Source organism: Falco cherrug, chromosome 9, assembly GCF_023634085.1.
Source record: "Falco cherrug isolate bFalChe1 chromosome 9, bFalChe1.pri, whole genome shotgun sequence".
Classification (NCBI taxonomy): Eukaryota; Metazoa; Chordata; class Aves; order Falconiformes; family Falconidae; genus Falco; species Falco cherrug.
This window is the reverse complement of record NC_073705.1, coordinates 3,612,515-3,634,321: the sequence shown is the minus strand read 5'-3', so window position 1 is coordinate 3,634,321 and position 21,807 is coordinate 3,612,515. Positions and strand designations below refer to the sequence as shown.

Genomic DNA, 21,807 nt, shown 5'->3' with positions numbered 1-21,807 from the left:
AGTAAGTATTGAGTAGCCATACTCTTCAGTTTTTCAAAAACATTTCTGAAGTCTTAACTGCTGGCTTACTCTCACCCAGATCAAAATGCATGTTCACAGGGAAGAGAGGAATTCCTTTGACTTAGTCCTGTGATTATCTGTTGGTTAGAGATTAACAAACCTAGCCAACAGAACTACAGTAACTTGTTCCTCTAAAAATATGCAGACCTTGAATTTGCTTTACATAGAGTCAATTAGGTAATGCCACAGAGAAGCACACGCATATTGGTTCTAGGTCCCTTGGCAAAACTACAACTTCAGCAGCTCTACAGTTGATGTGCAGAGGAGGCACATATTTCACCACTCTGAAAACAAATTCTCCAGACTGAGCAGAACACATGCCACCCTGCACCTGCAATGAAAGACATGCCCTGACTTCTTCTAGCTAGGAAGTTTAGTCCAACATTTAACTCCAGTTCACTAACGGCCAGTTAATGTAGACTAACAAGTGTAAAAAAGCTAAACCACATGATCTGCATTCATTTGTTCCTGAACACGTTTCCCTCCGCACAGTCCTGGTACAGTCAAGGTTTCAAGTGAAAAGAACCCTCTGTCATTTCTCCCCCCACAGGGTTTTTGTTGTTCTGGTCTTGTTTTTCTCCAAGGTTTAGACCAGCCCTTGCAACATAAAGCACGTTTCCAGAGATGATCTTATCTGAAATGAGAAGAGATTACTACTTACATAGTCTGACTTAGCGGCTAATGTGATCAGAGAAATCTCTAGTCCAACTTCCTGCAAATAATGATGGCAATGTCCACTAACTTGATAAGTAAGAAGTCATCAAAAAGAGCAGCCACCTGACATTACCTATAGGTACCCAAAAATATAATTGTCTTATCCCAATCTAAACTATTTAATAGATGAAGAGAACTGGATTCTGACAGCTAGGGAGAAGCTGAGGAGCCAGGAGCCTACACTCTAGTTTCCAGAACACATAAATACTGCAAGTTATTTTCAAAAGACTGCTGGGACTGCACAACACAGCATACAAGCTCACTATGGGGATGTGTGGAAGCAAGCTCTGTGTATCTCTGAAATCTATACTGCACTATAGTAAGTGTTAACGAAAGGTTTACATATGGTAGAAATAAACACAGATCCAAAATTAAGGATATTCAAGCCAACGAAGGAGAAGTAAGAATTAACTGCAAGCCTTTTTGGTATGCCTGTAAAATATACTCTTCAAAGCTAATTCCCTGTGAATTAAAGTGGTCATTCAGGGGCCCAGGCCCACCATATCAAGAGCAAAACAGTGCCATTCACAGCCACACATGAATGCAAGGCTAGAATTACAAATGCAGTTTGACAGGGGGAACCCAGAGCTGTCAAGCCTGTTCTGTTTGCCTAATTTCATTACAATGGCACAAATGCTTTCATTTGTCACACTTCAGCTTCATGTGTTTATCTCCCTTTCATTAAACATGACTTTAACAAATCATTGTTCCATACTGCCAAGTTCTCAAGCGCCCCTCAGAATTGAGATTTTTATTTTGGGGAAGGATGACAGAATGCATACTGAGCATTTGACTCTTGATATCCTCTGGGCAAGGCGGCATAAACTCAACTGAAATACCAACTCCTGCATCTACTGGTGAAGCAAGAGCACTGACAGTCCCACCAGTGTTAGCCATTAGTTACCAGGGATTTCATCTGATGTCATGCTTCAAATTAAGCTGTGCTGACTGCCCGTTAGAAATCTCTGGGCATTTTTTCATAAGCAGGTACTTGCTAGAGTATCTTCAGCCAAAATTACTCTCAAAACTCCAGCTGTGTTTCCACTGTTATTGCAAGCACTTTTCACCTAGTTGTAGTATTCTGTTTCAGAGGGAGTGATATTGGGAGAAGTGGGAGATACTCACTCCATTCACAAGGAAAAAGATACCATCAACAGGAAGCATCAAGCTACGCAAAGTGCAAGCTTTCATGGTTTCTATGCAGATGGACTTAAAAGCACAGACACAACTGCTCACCACTTGAATTTTTAATACCAGTCATACAGATGGCAGAGCGAAGAAAAAAACTTAAGTTGTTGGGACAGCACCTTCAAAATTTAAAGTTGTTTAATTCTGCTCTTATTTCTTAGCACCGAGGAGACAGTAGAGATTGGAATAATAGCACCTTGACAAACGTTTTTCTGAGCTATAGTTGACAGATATTAGTCAGAGATTATATTCAAAAGTCTCTGCTTCAAACCAAGAATAGCTCTTAAAGTGAACTGAGAGTTAATTTGGCATAGTAAGGCTGAAGGTTGTCAGGTGAAGACCTTGGTACAAATCCTAGAGTATTTCCTCCTGCCCTGTGACCTGAATACCTCTAAAAGGACACAACTGCTCTGATCAAAGGCAACAAATCAATTAACTCTACACAGTAAAAGCCTACTGTTTCCAAATTGTTATCCCATGAGTGTGTTTATGGCCAGTGTGAACAGTAATACCCATCTACCTTTAAGTGTAATTTCAATGCTAATCCATCCTTGTTTTCTAGAAGCCCTTCCTCCTATGTCATACTAGAGGATGAGCGCTAGAGCAACACCTGATTATGCTAGCACATTCCAGAAAAAGATTAGATCAAGACCCATTGTTTGTAAAGCCACATATGCAAATTCAGAATTACTTAAATTTTGATCTGTTATAGAGGGGGTGACTGCTCTCAGGGAAAGGAGATGGGGGAATATTGCTGACCTGAGCCTCTGATAGGTTCTGGAATATACAACTACTTTTGTGGCTTTTTTAGACAGATGCAAGTTCAAAATTGTTAGTGACAGTCGTAATGGCACTTAATCCTACTCCAAAAAACTGAACTCCTCAATAGCTCTACAAAAACTGAAATCCTGCCCCTTTGTGAAGAAGTGTTTTTTCCCCATGGGTGGAAGTTACTTAACACAAAGGTCTGAACAACTTCCAAGGAAGAGAAATCAACCTTCCCATACACCTACAAGGAAAAAGTCCTTCGGTAAGTTAAATTGCGATGAGTTTCACAGGTAACCGGAAGTCTAACACTATTCTTTAAATAAAGAAATAAATTGCATAACAACAGGGTAAGTGAAATGCAGGCAAGATTCACCCTTTGCCTCTGTTTAGAACCAGCTGAAATTGTTTTGAAAGTTTTCTTACAGAAAATCACCATGCACATGACAATAGCCAGTTCTTGGGATGAACCTGTACCAGCTCTGAACTTCGGAACCCATGGGCACTCCTCTGATCCAATGACATTCAACTCTAAATGAAATTACTAAACCAAACTAAACCAAAGCAAAAACCAGTCATCCCATGACAAATTCATCTGCCCTTGACCAAACGTTGATAGTTATTGATCTTGCTGCTGTTGTGAATTAGAGCCAGGTTTCCCAAGGTTCCGTCCTAATACGAGAAAGAGAGCATGGCCACTCTAACAAGGCCGACTAGGCTAAATGAAACCTACAGGGAACTGCGTTGCACACCGCCAAGTCCAGAGGATGGACTGATCCGTCCATCTTACTGACAGCACCAGTTTGATGTATGCCAAGTTTAAGCACTTTTTTCCTCTCTAAAAGAAATTGGCACATGTTGAAGGAAGAGCAATTAGGTTGTGATACTCTACAGAACTCTATTCAGTCACTGGACTTGCTTCACTATGATATTTTACACGTCTTGCACGGTACCAGGCCCAAACTAAGTAGGCAATTTAAAAGCCCAGGAGAAATTAAAACTTCTTCCCCGGTATTTTAAAGCACAGTAATTCTCCACAGCTTTGTGTGTCTACCATGCTATGAATAGCTCTCTCATTGCAAATTCACCATATTGTGAAAAGGAAAGCCTCACTACTTCTAAAAGGCTAGAGAAAAAGATTACAGTTTTATCATCAATTAGCTGTCTGGATGTTACCCCGTTCTGTTTACCTCTTCCTCAAGGGAAGCCCGTAAGTGCCAAGGGGAAAAATTAACAAGAAAATTGAAGAACAACAAATCCCAAACAAGCCAAGACATTTCTTGTGTTGCCAGAGAGTCTAAAAAGCAACAGAGAGAGACAAAACCCAAAGAACAAAATGAAGAAAACCCTGATGGCCCAAGAGGAAAGAGAATCTTTTAATGACAAATATCTCTCAAAGGTTTAACATACCTTACTGTTATGATTTACACAAATTTTTCTATCCAACCTAATCTAGGAGACACTGTGCTTCACCATGTTATTACAAGAAAGTAAAATTCCCAAGTGCTAATGGCAAAACACAACTGCCCAGAGCTCAAGAACCAACACACCAAATTACCACAGACGCAAAATGGGAGCCCTGGGCATGGTAGGGTGCGAAACACTGTGGGAATACTAGTTTCAGACCTACAGGAGTGAAAAAAGAACAGAAGCAAAAGGGAGAAGAGACTGGTCTGGTGGCAGTAACTTCACCTGTTCCCTTAAGACACTACAACAGTAGAAATATCAAGCAACTTTTTTTTTTTTTTTTTTTTCTCACAGCAACAGTTGAAGCTGTCTGTAATCCATGCACACACACAAGGAGAAATTCAGACTGCCTCCATTAAAAGGCAGCTCAATTCCTAGAATGATGAAAACAAGTGAATATTATGTTCTTGAGAATGGACTGGGGAAATAAATTAATTTCTTCATACTTCTATGTGCTGGAGCAATCTACTGATACAAGGTGCTGATGGCACACGGAAGGGAAGCAGAAGCCTGAGATTTAACACTCATTTACCGTTTTTGCAACTGAAAAGGTCTGCGATTGCTTCAACTTCAGCAATCACCATCTGAAGATGGGCATCATGGAAACAGTATTACATCAGTCTCCAACTTCATGATTATTTTTTTTCCCATGTCCTGGAATCATGCATCAGCTGTAAAACAATAAAATGTCTGTGAAGAGTCAAAATGACCTAAAAATCTCTGCGAAGAAATGAAGGGATTCCACACATTCATAAAAAGCTAGCTGCCCTTATTGCAGCCTGGAGAGAGAAATAATCAGTTGCTTTCTGTACCAGTTGGAAACCTAAGCATTATACTTCACCACATCTGAATGTAAGGACAGTAATTCAGCCTCCACTAACAAACCCCATTAATTTCTATGGTCAAAGCACCATCTCAAAGGGAAGAGCAAAGTTCATTAACAGGTGAGAGGTTGAAAACTATGTTTTGATTTCTATTCTCCCCGCTCCTCCAGACTCAAGAGGATCTATATACATAGTTAAAGAGAAAAATATCTATTTTTCTGCAAAATATACCAGAAAAAATGTACAGGTAGTTCAGAATGATTCCTCTCCCAAGCAGCAAGACTTTGTGCCATTTGAGGTTCAATCTGAACTAGCTCTTCCCCCAGTAAGAGTTGGTCTTTGTGGGCAAGGCCCATAATTGGCATTCTTATACCAAAGCTAGATTGTTTTGGTCAAGAAAACTTGCCATGAAGACTTTTTTCTTGCAGCCTGTAAGGTTAAATATTATTGATTCTGTTCCACTTGCACTGTCTGAAGAAACTTATGTGACAGGAATTAAAGAACTTCAGGATTTTCGGATTTCCTATTGTGCTCTACACAGTTCTATAAACTTATCCAGGATTTTGATGTGATTTCTGTCAGGAGGTCTAAACAATGCTACAAATCCTACTTACGCTACCCTTTCAGAATGCACACAAGTACAGGTAGCCTATGAATGCAACTATTTATTTCCAGAAGGCAACATGATACTCTGAAGCACCATGCTGAGCCAAAGCTCCCTCTGCAACACCTTTGGCCAACACTCTTCTGCTCACATCCTTAATGCTCCCAATTTAGACAAAGTTTTTCACGGCAGAAAGAGTCCACGTGTATACTGACAGCTCATATCTCTCCCGGGAAGACTACAAACACCAAATAAAGATTCAGGTACAGTATGGCTTGACATTAGCCACCCCATAGTCCTGCTCCCTATTGCATCAGCTTCTCTGAAGCAGTCATTTAACGGAAGACAGGTAACCGGCATTCTGAACAGCAGGCTTGTATCAGAAGTATGATTAACTCCTTGGCATACAGGCCACTAGCACTGCATCTTAGAAAAAGAATACTGGTTAAAGTCTCTAAGAAAGTGCCAAATAGATCTATTTTAATCTATTGCTAAAGGTTTTGATCTAGTATGTGCTTATGACACAATAAACCACCAGAGTGCTTTAGGAGCTCAACTGAGTGATCCTGTCCTACCATTATAAAGGCCATCACTGCATGCTGTCCAGCAAGAGCGATCTAAAAGTGACAGCACAGCACAAAACTCCAACTCACGCAGATGAGCAGGCCTGTTTATTCAAACCAGCCCCCAGTTCACACACGTATGTAGCCTTCTACAATCCCTCTCTCCTTCCCTTAGGGCACAACGCAGCCCGACTCTCCAACTGAAATACACAACACACACTGAACAGGTCAGTGGACACAACTCTGCTTTAACCTCTCGGCCCCGGCATTTCTGCTACCATGACCTCTGACATGGAACCATTATACTTCAACAGCATTTGTTCCCAAGACCTGTTAAAAAGGCAAAGACAGAATTTCCTTTTGATTTTCAAGCCTAGACCTACAGAATTTGCTCTGACAGGATATAAACAGATATGCAAATAAACTGAGCATTGGATAGTAGCAAGGTCCTTGATCACAGATAGGTAAAACAGCCTACTTTCCAGCCTCTGCCACTCATCTGCCCTTCATGCTCCTGGGCAAGTCACTTCATCTCTGTGTCAATTCCTCATATGAAAAGGGGACACATTTGGCCTTTTAAGTGCTGTGCCATTAGATTACCTGGAAATAATCTAAAAAAAAAACCCCAGCTCACAGTAACACCAATCCAATAAAGGCTTCCTGCCCTATCATCCCAGGTTTTCCCAAAACCAAAAGTTAACTAAGACTCTTGGTGAATGAAGCTATTTCTCAAGTTCATATTTAAGTTATGGAAGTATGACAAGCACTGTACAACCCAAGTTAAGATCAAAATAATCTTTATAATCTATTACACAGAAACCCACTGGTCCAATCTGTGAACTATCGAGGAAATTAACAGGGACATAATGGAGTCACATCTAGAAACAACTTGGCCTGACCGCTCACTTTTGGGGTGGCAGTGTTAAGGAGCTTTATGGAAAAAAACAAAATGCAATGTAACTTTCAGAGGAGCTAATGAATAAGGGGAAGAAAATGTACATCATTTAACCACATAACAATGGTTAAACAGCTAGTCAATTCTCACGGCCTTGTCAGAATGAAACCACTTGACACAGAGCAGCATTTTGTTCAGCTTTGAGGCCAGTGCTTAAAACCAGAAAGTGACTCTAGGTAACAGAAGGACTTTGAGGGCCCTTCCAAAAACTTGGGATGAAATCCCAAAGCTCTGAGAGAGCAAGGCGAGCACCTGTTTTCCTGAACAGTTGATTTTTTTATGCTGCATGCTTTACACAGAAGCTGCATTATTCTGGAGAAGCTGCATTCCAGCCAAAAGTGCACAGTTAATGTTTTTTGCAGCCTCCAGTGATGGATGACCATTTTATAATGAAATACTTTATGCTCAATCAACTTACAAATAACGGATGTTTTATCACACTGAATTAAAAAGAATGTTTTTAACTAAAAAAAAAAAAAAAAAAAAAAAAGGCAACAGACAAGAGGATCAGTGATGAGCAGAAGCAGAAGTTATTCCTGTTAAGGGTGGTTAAAAAAAATAGCTAACTGATGTTTCACTTTAACTCTTTCATTGCTCTCCAATAATAAGTGGAAATTACACACAAGCTAGCATTTCATCTGAAAACACCTACATATAAGTCTTGGTCCAGACTATCGAGACATGAGAATATAAGGCTTCTACAAAAAAGTTTTGGTTCATAACATCTCAATTAGGTTTCCAAAAAGTTAAGGCTAATAACTAAGCACTGTCTGAAGATAAACCTTTCAAAATACTTTAATCTCTCATGCCCATTCAGCACTACAAAAAGAATTCCTTAGACACCCCTTAAGCAGCTGTGGGCTTTTCTCCTCCTAGCACTGCATCTACCTGTCAATGCTGAGTGATAAACGGGAAAAGTAAATGCCCTGCACTCAGCCTACTGCAATTTCTAGACCAAGGTTTGGAACAAAACACCTAAATTCAACTGAGAGTCTTATTCAAGACTCAGTGCCTGCTGTTGTACCACAACTGTTACTACTGTTACACACTACGGGTCAAGAAACTCCAGGTCTTACAAGGCTGCATCTGAATCGACGCTATCCCTTGAAAAAGCACATAGCAGAAGTGCTCATTGTGCCTTTTCTCCAAAACAGCACATGAAAAAAATCTCTACTCTGGTCCAAACATGCCAGAATGTCTCTTCATTCTCATATTACCTTATGCTTTTAGGAAAAGAGTCTCTTCTAATAGGAATAAAGCAATGGAAGAATGCAGAAGAGTATGAGATGCAGTGGACACAAGCTGCAACAAGGGAAATGCCAAGTAGATATTGTGAAAGACGTTTTCTAAAGAAGGGTGGTCAAACACTGTAACAGTTTGCTCAGAGAAGCTGTTGGTGCTCCATCCCTGGAGATATTTGAAATTCAGCTGGCTCTAACCCTAAACACAATCTCACTTCCAAGCTGGTCCTGCTTTCAGCAGGGAATTGGAGCAGATGACCTCCAGAGGTCTCTTCCTACTAAAATTATTCCAATTCTGACTTGTGCTTACCAGGCACAAAATACCCCTCTGACATTGTACATTATGAATGTAGCCACTCTAACATTCACCGAGTGAAGAGCTACCCTTCCCAGATCATCTACTGGTCAGTAGCAGCAATAATAAATACAAAGCAGGAGCTCATTCCAGAACTATCCCTAGAAAACATTCACAATTTTCTGAATCAGTCTTCTAACAGAAGCTGCACACTCAGGCTGTAACTGAACTGGAAAAAAAACCACCAAAAACCACCACCAAAAACCAAACCCACAGTTTACCAAATCTGGGGACTTCCAGAAAACTAGCAGAAACAAGAGTATGTTCCTCCTGTCTTCTCTTAGAAAGACATGGCATCTGCTGCAGATAAGCACCTTGGTCCTGAGTCACAACTTCAGACTTAAAACAATTCCCCCAGTGGCACCGCAACCACCTCAAGCTCCACTAAGTTCAGAGTTAATTTATGGAGCCTTCACAGTACTGTTTGAAGCACTGCAAATATTAATCAGTCCAAGATTTCAGTCACAAAATCAATTCTCCTCCTTTCCCCATTCCTCAGCTGAAGGCTGGCGCTCAATGAATCAGACCAAAGGGAGAATAGAGTTTCCAGCACCTGCTTCAGCTTTTAAGTTTCCAATTGAAACTGCTGTTGTGATCTGGCAGCAGACAGTCTGAAGATGTCATTTTCCTGCTCTGTGAAGGACTGAATCACAGCACAAAAAGAATCCAAATAGAGAAATGAGTGAAAAGAGCAGCAGTGGGCAAAGGAAGCCACAACATAATTTAATATGGCCAAAGAGAAAGAGCAGCTGAAGACAATGTGCTACAAGTACCATGTCCCCTCTACAGCAGAGTATCTTATTCACCCTCTGCTTCACAATGATTACTGTGGGCAGTGCTGAGTATGCATTATTTTCCACGTGTGACAACTTTTTTTCAAAGAATGGTGTAAAATATGATTCAACACTGTTGCATGATTTGGAATCACTTTATTACTAGACATTATAAGCTAGGGTTGTTTAACACAGTAACTTTCGGATTTTAAATCTAGAAACATAAAATACATTCCCTTGAGAGGAAGTCAGCAGGTTCATTTTGTACCAGCACACTGATGGGAAGCTTCCTGCTTTTACATCAGGACACACTGACAACTCAAAAATATAATTCTAGACATGCTTTTCTCATGCAGAGAAATAAAGTCAAACACATTTATTCCACACTATAATATGTCTCTTAACAAATGATTGCAAAACAAACAAGAATATACCTACAAGTAGATTTCTTCCACAAACAGGAAAGAAACCCTCACTCCCAGCACAACAGCATGCTTAAAAAGGGGGGGGGGGGGGGGGGGGGGGCGGGGCACGGGGCAGGGCAAGCCTTTACCCCTGGTCAATACAGCATCTGTACCATCTCCCTTAAAAATCTAATTTAAGCCTAGAAGACAGAATGGCAAAACTCCTAAGATGAATGCAGCTTTACTGGGGTGACAACCTTGGAAAAGTATGGCAGTTACCACAGCCTTAGGTAAGCCGCACCTACAGACTACTTGGCAGCAACTTAAGTTTGGTTTAGATCTGTTACTAGCATAGGACAAAAAAAGAGGTGTGAAGGGACTGTATAACAAGTTTGCAGAAATAAAAGTGTCTTAATTGTTTTGAAGAAACTAACTAAATAATAATAATCTCCTATGTACATCCCATCAACACCCAACCTTATTTAATCTTACTCTTCCCCAATATGACCACTGAGATCTAAGTCTTCTTCCAGCTTCCCTGGTCTCAGAAACTGCTCACTGAAATTTCCTAAAATGCTGAAGAGGCAAAAAGAAAAGCGGCGAAAGGGTTAACCCACAGATGGGAGAAAGTTTCCCTGGAAAATTGGAACACATGCTGTGGCTGTGACTAAATTTCACAGTGGTTCTGTTGAATACAAACATCCACAACTGTGCACATTTGAGAGAGTCAAGAGAAAAAGAAATGCTCCTTACATATTAGCTTCACCTGCTAGGTTCCTTCAACTGGACAATGACGTGCTCTAGGGAATAGCAGAATCCTTCAGATTCACTTCACTTTTCAAGCGGACAGAGATGAGGTGCCAGAGCAGGGAGGGGTGGGGGTGAGGCTACTTCCCTCCCTTCCCTGCTCCCACATTTTTTGGAAAATAATGGAAAGCCAAGCCAATGGTCTGGCAGAGTCGATTCCACTGCTTAAGACTAAACATGTCAGCACAGAAGTCACCTGAGCTGACACTGAAGATGTCTGTGCTGAGTACATAAAAAGAGGGATGGTACAGAGTGAATGAGGAAGAGCAATGTGAGAGCACACACACATGGATTTTAAAGATCAACTGACTATGTTTTAAACAAATAGGCAGCACTTAGCTAGTCAGAGGTAACTACACAGTGGAGATTAAGAATTACCAAGTTCAACCAGCACAGAACCACAGAAAGGTCTGGACCAGAAGAAGCAGGTCTTTGGAGGTCACCTACTTCAACCTCCTGCTCATCCAAAGTCCATGCTCTGGAGTTCTATCAGGTTGCTCAAGGCCTTGTTCAGTCAAACTTCAAAATTCTCCGTGGATGGAGATTCCACTCTCTCTTCTGATGTCCCAGTATTTCACCCTCCCTAGAAAGTATTTCCCCCTATGCCCAGCTGGTATTTCTCCTGTTAAAAATTCATCACTGGATCTCTTGGCCCCTCTGAGAAGTGGCTCTGCCCTTTCTATAATCCTCCTTTAGTTAGTGGAAGACTGCAATCAGGTCCTCTTCAGCCTTTTCCACACTAAATAAACCTACACATTTTTACAAGACTACTGCTATGGGCCTGTGCAATGAACAATGTGTTTGAAAGCAGTGCATGCACTGCAAAAGGAACAAGCAGAGCAGCCTGCGATCCTCTGGAGTCAGCAGTGGAAAGAACACAGTATTTCACGATGTGGAAGGTTCTCACAGAAGTTTTAACTGGTTATGCACACTACAGTTAGAAAACCACTTCTTAAGCTTCAGAAATGACGGGCTACAATTTATTCTGCTTGTTCATAAAGAAGGATGGGGGGAGTGGCATACTGTTTTCATCCACATTGGTAGGAAGACAAGGAAATGGAGAACCATTTTACTGGAGAGCCACATCAGTGTTTTATGGAATACCTCCATGTCTGGATAAAGTTTAGCAGACTGCATGGACAAATTGAACAATATTTAAACCTGTAATAGGGGATTTTATTTTAACTGAAGACTGTTCTGTTAGAGAATGGCAGGGAAGAGTTCAAAAAAAGGAAAAAGAAAAAAATAAAAGATGTATCTTCACTGAAAGAAGAGATCTCAAGAGGGGTTATCAATGCCAAAAGACAGGGACAGAGAGGCTAGCATTTATACTTATCTTCCCTATGTAATCAGTAAATAACAGTAGATCAAATACAGAACAACACTTTCTTCTCAAAGCATTTTTCACTAAACTACATAGGGAGAAGCAGAAAGCTAGCAGACAAAATATCTACAAGTAGAAATAGACACATGATTCCTGTCATCTCCAGGATGCCCAGCACTGTGCCAGGTAAGGACAGAAAACTTCTGCTCTGCCATTTTCATAAGGGCATTATTATGTGTCCCTATTTAAAAAGAAGGCAGGTGGAAAAGACTTTCATTAACTAGATCAGTCTTATCTGTTTTATTGCCTCTACTTCCCAAATGCTCACAAAGTTCTGTTCAAGTACATACGGATCATTGTCTAGTCATGCCTCCTTGACAGTATGTGCAGGGCGAGCAGATGAGAGTAAATCACTGCGTCAGTTTTCACTATCCATTTCACTACATAAACTGACTTAAAAGGTTACAAAAGACCCTCAAAGCAAGGTATTAATCACTTGCTCTCACCATGGCTACATAACAGACTTCTCAGCTGACCTAAAGTACCTACTTCCATGCTCCAAATTCTCTTCATTAATGGACACACCAACTTCAAAAAAAAAAAAAAAACCAACCCCAAAAGACCAACAAACTGCCACCAAAAAAAACCCAAAAAAGAAACAAAAAATCCCAGCCCAAACCAATGTCCTTCTTTCCCTAGTGTCCTCTTCCAACAAAACTAAGACTCCCAGTAAAACAGACATGATTCATCCCTGAGTCATATCACATGAAAGTAAAAGTACTTTGTGAGTTTATTTTCTTTAGCTGAATTGCAATCAGGTGTTCATTTATATTCTTTTACATATACTGACAGTGACTTGTACTTCTTGTCCCAACTATCTACCACACTGCTTATACAAGCAATGTATACTTGCACCTAATCTTTGAATTTCAAAGATTAAAGAACTGCAGTTAGCTACAGACCCTAATGAGATATCCCTCTCTGCCCCAGAGACAAGGGCCACCTAGAATCTAGTTTTGTTCTGTACTGGATGCTGTTAGATGTTAGCTAACAAACTGAGAAAAAGATTTCTTAAAATAAAAAAAATAATTAAACAATTGTTTCCACACACCATGAAAAACCACCCCCTTAAAAAGACCGCTAAGTGCAAATCACAAAACTTTATTACAAGCAGGACACAGTGGAAAACATTTAGGTTCAGGGGTGTGGGTGGGTAACTTCCAATAATTCTAAGTTGTCGTGCAGTCCCCATCCTGGAGTTATTAAAAAGCTGCCTGGACATGGACCTGAGCAACCAGCTCTGGGTGGCCCTGTTTAAGCAGGAGAGACTGAACCAGATAACTTCCAGAGGTCCCTTTCAAGCTCAGTCATTCTGTGACTCTTACAATTCTACCTAGGCAGCCATGCTACTGAAAATGTTTCATAAAGGCTCAGCTCCAAAGAGAATCCTGCGATTACCAGGGGCTTAGTTTTCTGCTGAGGATTTCTATCCTTTAGATTTACAAAGGGCCACTTGAAAAAAATGAAACTTTAACAATGCAAAGCTCAAACTATTTTAAATAACTCCAAAATTAATTAGCAAATGTCTCATGACTTAACAGGTTTTACTAATGGCTGCCAATGCATCAAAAACCAGGAGGAGTGGAGAGCTCATTTATACGAGGAACCCTAAAAAGAACAGCTAATATACAAAGGGGAGGGAGCAAATTACCTAATAGCATATCAGACTCTGCAATACGCATGAATGATTGGTCTGGGTGCCTAGCAAGACAGACTTCAGAGGAGATTAGAAACCGACCTATAATTCAAGACATCAATATTTATTATTAACTATGCCACCTGGGAAAGCTCCTATAGTGAGTTTAACTTTGGAGGCATTTCCTTTTAATTTCTGGAGTTTCAGGCACTAAAGGTAACTTTTAGAAAGGAGACTATGGAAGCTAATTTTGAAATTAGCTTTTATACCACCTTAACATTTTCCTCCTTCAATAATATTATCTTGTGGGAAGCATCTCCTTGAAAGTGTAAGCAGCTGCTTTGCTTATAAAGAAGCCAAGTTCCTCAGACTAGTAAAACAAAACAAAAAACTGTATTTTTAGACTTTGCTCAATTCTAAATCCTTTTATTCAAAATGCTATACCTCATTTATTAACTGAATTAACAGACATTTATTTACTTTAGAAAGTCATTGGTGGGCAGCATTTAATAAACATCAGACCCTTACACTTGTTACTATATGAATGATGCATGATGACATTCTAAGATAATTCAGCTGAGAGTTACATCTGCCTTAACTGTACTAATAGGTGATCATCAGTCACTAAGCCATGCTGTTACTCATTGCATAGTCAATGCTGCATTTCACAAAAAAAAAAACCAACAAACCACAACCAAAAAAAGCACCCAATACTTCTGCTTCACTGTATCCTAACTAGCTCCTGCAACCACTCAACAAACATCAGCATATACAAACATGCACTAATCGGACAGCAAGCAATTAGGACAAAACAAAGCACTTTTCACAGACTAACAGAAATCACAACTGCAGCCTATTTAAATTATTTTTTTCCAAGATAAGCAACTACCTCAGAAATAATCTGACTACTGTATGAACAGACACCAGGTAAGCTAACAAAATAATCTCCTTGCCTCCTCATTAGTAGGCTTTTTAAAAGCAACAATTAAGTATCTTGCTTTGCTTTACATTAAAATTTTAATTTCCTGGAATATGTCCTAGCAACTTCTTAGCTTTCTAGTACATTTTCAAGTATCCAGAAGACAGGAGACTTTAGAGGATACATGGGTCTTCCTATACATACTAGAATTTCATTGCCTTCTAAACAAATCTTTTGCACTGTCCTGTTAGCCACTGAAGAGCTATAGCAGTGCTAGGGAGGGGGCTTGGCATGAGGCTGGGGAGAAAGTACATCAAAGTCGGAGAGGAAAACTCAGGAATGTCAGGGGCATCTATCACTATTACTCAGTAAAATCCAAAATCCAGATAAAATAAACCAACATAAATTGATTTGATAAATCATTAACAGGACAGCAATTGTTTTGACAATCTTATAATTTTGTATCAAGCAATCTTATTCCAGAACCAATGACAATATACAACAAAAAGAACCTAAATGTATAAGACCAAAACATACATTTCAGCAAGCCTCATACTTGGCATACTTTGAATTTCCTCAGCTACAACCAGATTTATTCTATCAGAAATTGTATATGGTCTCCGAAGAACTAGTGCATGACCTTGCATCTCTTATGAGAAGTCACAGCTGTATTCCCACATTGACTGATAAAGACAACTGAACAGGCAAGCGGAGTCCCATCCCCTCTTTGAAACAGGCCAGACATTTTAACTCATCTCACTGAAAAATTATTTGCTGCCATCATAATTAAGCATTTCTAGCTTTCTATTACAGGGTTCAAATCAAAACAGATCACGTTTAAAGTGCCAGATAACTTCGCACCCTGATCCCAAGTGACAAAGGTAAGAAAAATACCATGAGGTCTCATACGTCCCCTCTTAAAAGTGAATGTCCTAGCAACACAGATTTAGTGTGGTCAGAACTGGGTTAAGTCTCAAAGAAGATTCAGTACAAAACCAGAAGTCTTTCGAAGTTTCAAAGAAATGTCAAGTACAAAAATTAAAAAAAAAGGTTAGAAGTCACAGGAGTTGAGGAAGCAGAATAGCTGGTTAGAAAAAGTATGGTTAACAAAGCTCAGGAGCAGCAAGAAGGAAAAAAAAACCCACCTTGTTGGAAAAACTTAAGGTTAACATGGCCAATGTATCAGACTGATACTTCAAGCAAGAGAGAGGCTCAGAGCTAGCAAGTGATCAATAATATCTGTCCCACTGCACAGAAAGTCTAGTCTTTTTTAGTCACTAGTGTGATACTAGACATCTTCCCAACCTCTGCCTAGGTAAGCACTTCAACTTGAAATGCAACTTTCTGTTCTTATTAATATTAAAGAAGTCAGTAGGACAAGCTGCAAGTCCTCCTTCCACAGAGATAATCCCTCTTCAGAGTTCAAGTACACTTTAGATAAGGACTCAATTTCTTTTTCTGAAAATTTAAGTGAAAAATAAAATCTACTAATAAAGCACTCAGCAATCTGTCCCTCACACCAAACTCTGCCTCTCCAGCCCACAGCTCCAGTTTAACAAATCTGCCCCTTTGCACCACATTCTGGTAAGAATTAACCTGGCCACAACGCAGGTTATTTCCCACCCTGTTCAACACTACCGGTACAGCTGTGTTGGGTCTATATTTTCATCTTTTCTCTGTGAGTGAGCTACTGAAATCATCTCAAAAAGAAGCAGTCTCAATAAAAGCTTCACATTTTGTGTTTTTAACTAAAAAGACTTGAAGTGCAAAAAGCAAATGATAGGCATAAAAAACTTAATCTTTGCATATAGATCTTAATATTTCCTTGCCAACTTTTGCATGGCCTCTTCAGCTCACACTAAGATTTCTTCTAGGATAAGCAAGGAAACTTGTACTGCTCACTGCAGCATCTTGCAGCCTGCAAGCTTTAACAGGCACTGATCAGATTGTGGGAATTTAGGAAATGATCTAAGTTTAATCTTCTGCCTCCAGCATCTAGACACTGATAACTTTACCTTTGATCCCTCTTCCCTCACTGCTCAAAATGGGCATGTCACCAGGGCTGGGGTCAGGAAGCCATCTCTTCAGAGCTATATACACAGACGCTCCTTGCCCAGACCACTGTTTTCTGCTCAGCTCCTTTAAACAACCCTTTCTTAATCAGACCCAGTAAATAACCCATCAAAAACAATTCCTCAGAGACCTCTGTCACACACATAAGGAAAAAAGACAGCTATTTTCCCAAACTGTTTTAATAGGAGCCTCTGTTATTTTGAAATAGCAGGTTAATGCTCATTAGTTCAGTACTAATTAACTGTCTTCCTATTCTATACCTTGAATGTTTGCAGACGGGATGTTAATTGGCACCCTGCACTGGGAGGATCAGAGCAGACAATGAAGAGGACCTGCTGTCTCCTCACAGTACAGCAAGGAAGCTGCCCAATTCCTGCCATTGAGTGCAGTGTATAAATGTATCTGTGCTTCCCCCAATCTTTTAATTCAATTTTTTAAGCCTCATTTAGGTTGCTTGGCACATGCTGTGTCCAGCTAGAAAAATCATTACTACTAATCCAAAAAAGGTAAACTCCATTGAACCGTATGATAAGTATCCCTTGCACTCCTGTTTCTTCCTAGCCTGTCCTGCAATTGTGTCCCAATCTGCCAGCATTAACACAGATACACAGCGGTATTTATTTGATGCCTATTCCACCAAGCTGTATTCACACTAAATCCTCCATGTGTATTTAATAAATCACACTAGTTAGGTGGGCAGGATTAGTTCCAAGTCACCTAATGACTATATCATGAGCTGCAGTATTAAAGGGATTAATATTAATCTTAGCCATTTCAATTCACTGCGAGAGGCCAGTCCCTGCTCCAACAGGAGCCGCAGCAGGCAGCGCAAGAAATTCTAAACAAGAGCATGAAGATTAATGAGGGTTTCCTCATTCTGCCTGTGAGTCTTCTCTACCAGGATACAGGGCAGCGAATCCCCAGCAAAGACAGGCTCATAAATAAACACACACCACCACAAATACTTTGAGCAGCTGAGCCCAGCATAGAGTTGTTTTCACTCACTATCTGCTTCTCCTGTAACCCACACCTCCAAGCACACTCAGGAATTTGAAAGGCTTGCACAGCAGCCAATTTGTTTTCTTTCACATAAAAGCACACACCTCGTTACTCATAATAGATTACTCATTTAAAATGAGTTTGTGGAACTAACAGCTAAAATGAGCTGTGTTCAGAGAGGACAAGAGCAGCAGGGGAATCTGAAAGGGTAACTCATTGCTCTGATGTTCAAGAGGATGTCAGACAGACTCCAACAGATTTGACCTGCTTTATTCTTGGCAAGAATCATCATTACAAACAGAAGGCGTTCTTAAAAACTGAGAAAAAGCCCTTTTTACAGCATTCATGTTAAACTAAAACATAAAATGGACTGATACAAATAAACAAACTGATTTTCTGACAGTGTGCTGCATTTCATCATAGCACCAATAAAGATCCCAAAGTGAGGGTCCTGGCCTCACCTTCACTGACATGCAAAATTATGAACCACAAATATTAGCACAAAAATTCCAGAAGTCAGTCTTGGTCTACTGCAAATTTATATGCAGCTGAGTGCTGAAAAAGGAGTAGCCATCACAGAAGCTACAAGTGTCAAACGGCTGCATCTTGGAGACTAGCCGGGAAAAACATTAGATGGAAAAAGGGGGAGTTGAGTCAGGAAAATTCCCTGCCTTCACCAAAAAACTCTCTCTAGACCCTAAAAAGAGTCAGAGATCAGGTTAAACTGGAGTACAGGCCTGCCACAAGCTATTAACAGCTCAGCAAGTGGCTCACAACCAATGGACCAGGAAAAGACCACTGCATTACATATGACAGAGAGGAAGTCTTGAACGTGCGTTACACTAACATGCAAGTGATGTGAGGGAATGGTGCCAGTTTATCCAAGTTTATAAACTAAACACCAGCAAACAAGGCTGAAAGTGGAACCACATGACATGCAGCTGAGCAGATGGGAAGGGATCCATCAAGTGCCATGTCCAGCCCTTCCAGAGGCAGAATGGAGCAGAGATGGAGTTGACATTTTCTGTATCTGTAAACAATCTGCTGTTCTTTCACATGAGAAATAGCTGGCAGCAAGGAAGTGCACAGCTCACACATACACCTGTTTGTCTTGTTCAGCTTTGGGAGTTTTTTTGTTTTTAAGGAAAGGACAAAGGAAAATCCAAGATTCAACAAGATGCAATGTGCACGGGTTTTATGCCCCATTAACCCTCAGAGATCAAAGAACCCAAGTCCAGTGCACCTTTTTCAAGGTGAAGGTATGCTACTGGCCATGCAGCTAAAACTCTTTCAGATGCTCAAGGAAGGATTTTCTGTAGTTGGCCATACTATTTTGGAACATTTTACATTCCAAACTCACATTCAAATATAGGCAGAATCTAGAATATATTTTTCAGGACAAGTAATCAGATGATCTTAAGACTACAAGAAGCTAGAGCACTTGACATGTCTTCCTCTATGTATGCCCTTAATACTGAATGTGCAGACTCTTAAGGCAGAGTACCAGCCAAAAGAAACAAAACAGTAAACCTTACACTCTTGTGACCAAGTGGGAGTCATTAGTCATTAGTTGTCTTTTCACATTTACTCTAGTCCAATCTGAAATACATACCAAAAAACTGCAGTAGGTTACTTAAAAATTCTATTTCTAGGTTCTCTTAAAGAAGGCAGTCTCCATCAAAACTACTTTTAGAAGATGGGTTTCAGTGAAAGAGAACCATTCAGCCTGCCGTTTGCTTTTTGAGCTGTGAAAGCTGTAACTCTGGTAACTTAGCTCACACAACACTGTGAGCAAGGAATTAGTTTTCTTCTACCTAGTAAGTTTCATTTCTAGAAGTGTTTGGTCTTTATAAATTTAAAATAACAAAATATTATTACCCATTAAACACCTTCTACATTGTTTGCTTTCTCAGGTTTTAGGGTTTGGTGGGGGGAGCTTTTTCAAATGCAGAAAGCAAGACATTGAAAATAGAGCCCTCTACACTTGAACTCGCACACCACTGCCAAGAACACAATCTGTAACTTTCACCTTATTTTACAAAACCAATAAATGCAAGCTCTGCTTACAGCTTCAGAAGGGGAGGCGGGGGGGGGGGGGGGGGGGGGTTAGATGGCAGGGTATTTTTAGCACTTTGGCAGGGACAAAGACAGTCCCAGTACCAGACATTCTTGTAGTGCTAACAGGCTGCAAAACCCTCATACGAAAGATGCTATTCAGACCTGTGGACACTGTATAAATATAGGCGTATGTGAGAACTATTTCTGTGCACGATAGCAAATTTTTCCTCCCCATGAAGTCCTCTATAGATGAAGCCATTCTGCCTGCTGCTGTGTCCACAGTCCATTCTGCACACAAGGTCAGGCCCATCCAGTGGAGCTGCATCAGTCTCCTGGAATGCTGAAGTCCACATATTTGCCATTCAACATGAAAACTGCTTTTCAAGTTCAATCAGCTATAAATGTTGCTTTGTTTTAATTTTCCACTGAACTTCCTGGAACCCATTATCAGACTGTCAGGGATGTATATTTAGCAATGGCAACACGGCCTCTTTGCCGCTGCCCCACTGCTCATGTCACCTCCAATAAACAGAAAAACAATCCCCCAGCAAATGACATTTTTTTTGCAGGCTATTTACTGCCAGCACAAGGTAGCGGGTAAAACTGGAAGTGCACAGAGGGGCCTACATCCATTTTAAAAAAAATAATTTAAAAAAGTGATCCCTAAGGACAAGGACAAAAGTGAACACTAATTTACCACTTCCACAGTAAGTCTCATCTACTGCCTTGAACTAATATCCACAAAGCTTTTAGTTTAAGTGAAAAATATTTGCAAAGAAAAGCTGACTCAGTGAAAATACTTGCCTCTTACACCTGCAATTGTCTAAATTTCGGAGTATTTTTAAATGATCATGCATGCAATCACTGCATTTGCGTAAATTATTATTCTTATACAGTACTGCTTGAGCGCTAGAGCTTTAAAAGAAATAAATCATAGAATCACGGAATGGTTTGGGTTGGAAGGGACCTCAAAGATCACCTAGTTCCAAACCCCCTGCCACAGGCAGGGACATCTTCCATTAGACCAGGTTGCTCAAAGCCCCATCCAACCTGGCCTTTGAACACTTCCAGGGATGGGGCATCCACAGCTTTGCTGGGCAGCCTGTTCCAGTGTCTCACCACCCTCACAATAAAGAATTTCTTCCTAATATCTAATGTAAATCTGCCCTCTTTCAGTTTAAAGCCATTGCCCCTTGTCCTATCACTACCTGCCCTTGTAAAAGTCTCTCTCCAGCTTTCTTGTACGTCCCCTTTAGGTACTGGATGACTACTAGAAGGTCTCCCCAGAGCCTTCTCTTTTCCCGGCTGCACAACCCCAGCTCTCTCAGCCTGTCTTCATAGGAGAGATGCTCTAGCCCTCTGTTCATCTCCATGCCCTCCTCTGGACTTGCTCCAACAGGCCTGCAGTTCCCAGGTCTTTCTTTTTTTTCCCTTTTTTTTTAAAAAAGGAGGGTTATTGTTTCCCCTTTTCCAATCAGTGGGAACCTCACCAGACTGCCACAATCATCAGATATGATCAATAGTGGCTTAGCAATTCCATCTGCCAGCTCCCTCAGGACCCACAGATGCATCTCATCAGGTCCCACGGACTTGTGCACCTTCAGGTTCCTTAGGTGGTCTTGAATCTGATCTTCTCCTACGGTGGGCGGTTCTTCATTGTCCCTGCAACTTGGGTGGTGTGACTGGAGCACTTGCCAGTGAAAACGGAGGCAAAAAAAGTTGTTGAGTACTTCAGCCTTCTCCATATCCCTGGTAACCACATTTCTGGTTTCCTTACAGAGATGACCCTTGCCTTCCTTTTATCTATCACATACCTATAGAAGCATTTCTTGTTTCCCCTGATGTCCCTGGCCATATTTCATTTTACCAGGGTTTCAGCTTTCCTAACCTGATCCCTGGCGGCTTGGACAGTTTATCTGTATTCCTCCCAGGCCACCTGTCCTTGCTTCCACGCTCTGTACGCTTCCTTTTTGTGTCTGAGTTGGTTCAGGAACTCCTTGCTCATATGTGGAGGTCTC

General features: G+C 40.6%; 1 protein-coding gene across 5 annotated transcripts in view; it reads right to left on the bottom strand.

The window, feature by feature from the left end:
• The window catches only part of GBF1 (golgi brefeldin A resistant guanine nucleotide exchange factor 1), a 109,916-nt gene that overhangs the window by 50,256 nt on the left and 37,853 nt on the right, over positions 1-21,807 (bottom strand). Inside the window, exon 1 of one of the 5 annotated variants that reach the window (XM_055720780.1) lies at positions 4,727-4,793. The exons of the other annotated variants lie outside the window; for them this stretch is intronic. Within the exon in view, the coding sequence (XP_055576755.1) occupies positions 4,727-4,778 (52 nt within the window). The 5' untranslated portion in view covers positions 4,779-4,793. Of the gene's footprint in view, positions 1-4,726; positions 4,794-21,807 lie in introns of those variants that run through there. 5 annotated transcript variants of the gene reach the window in all.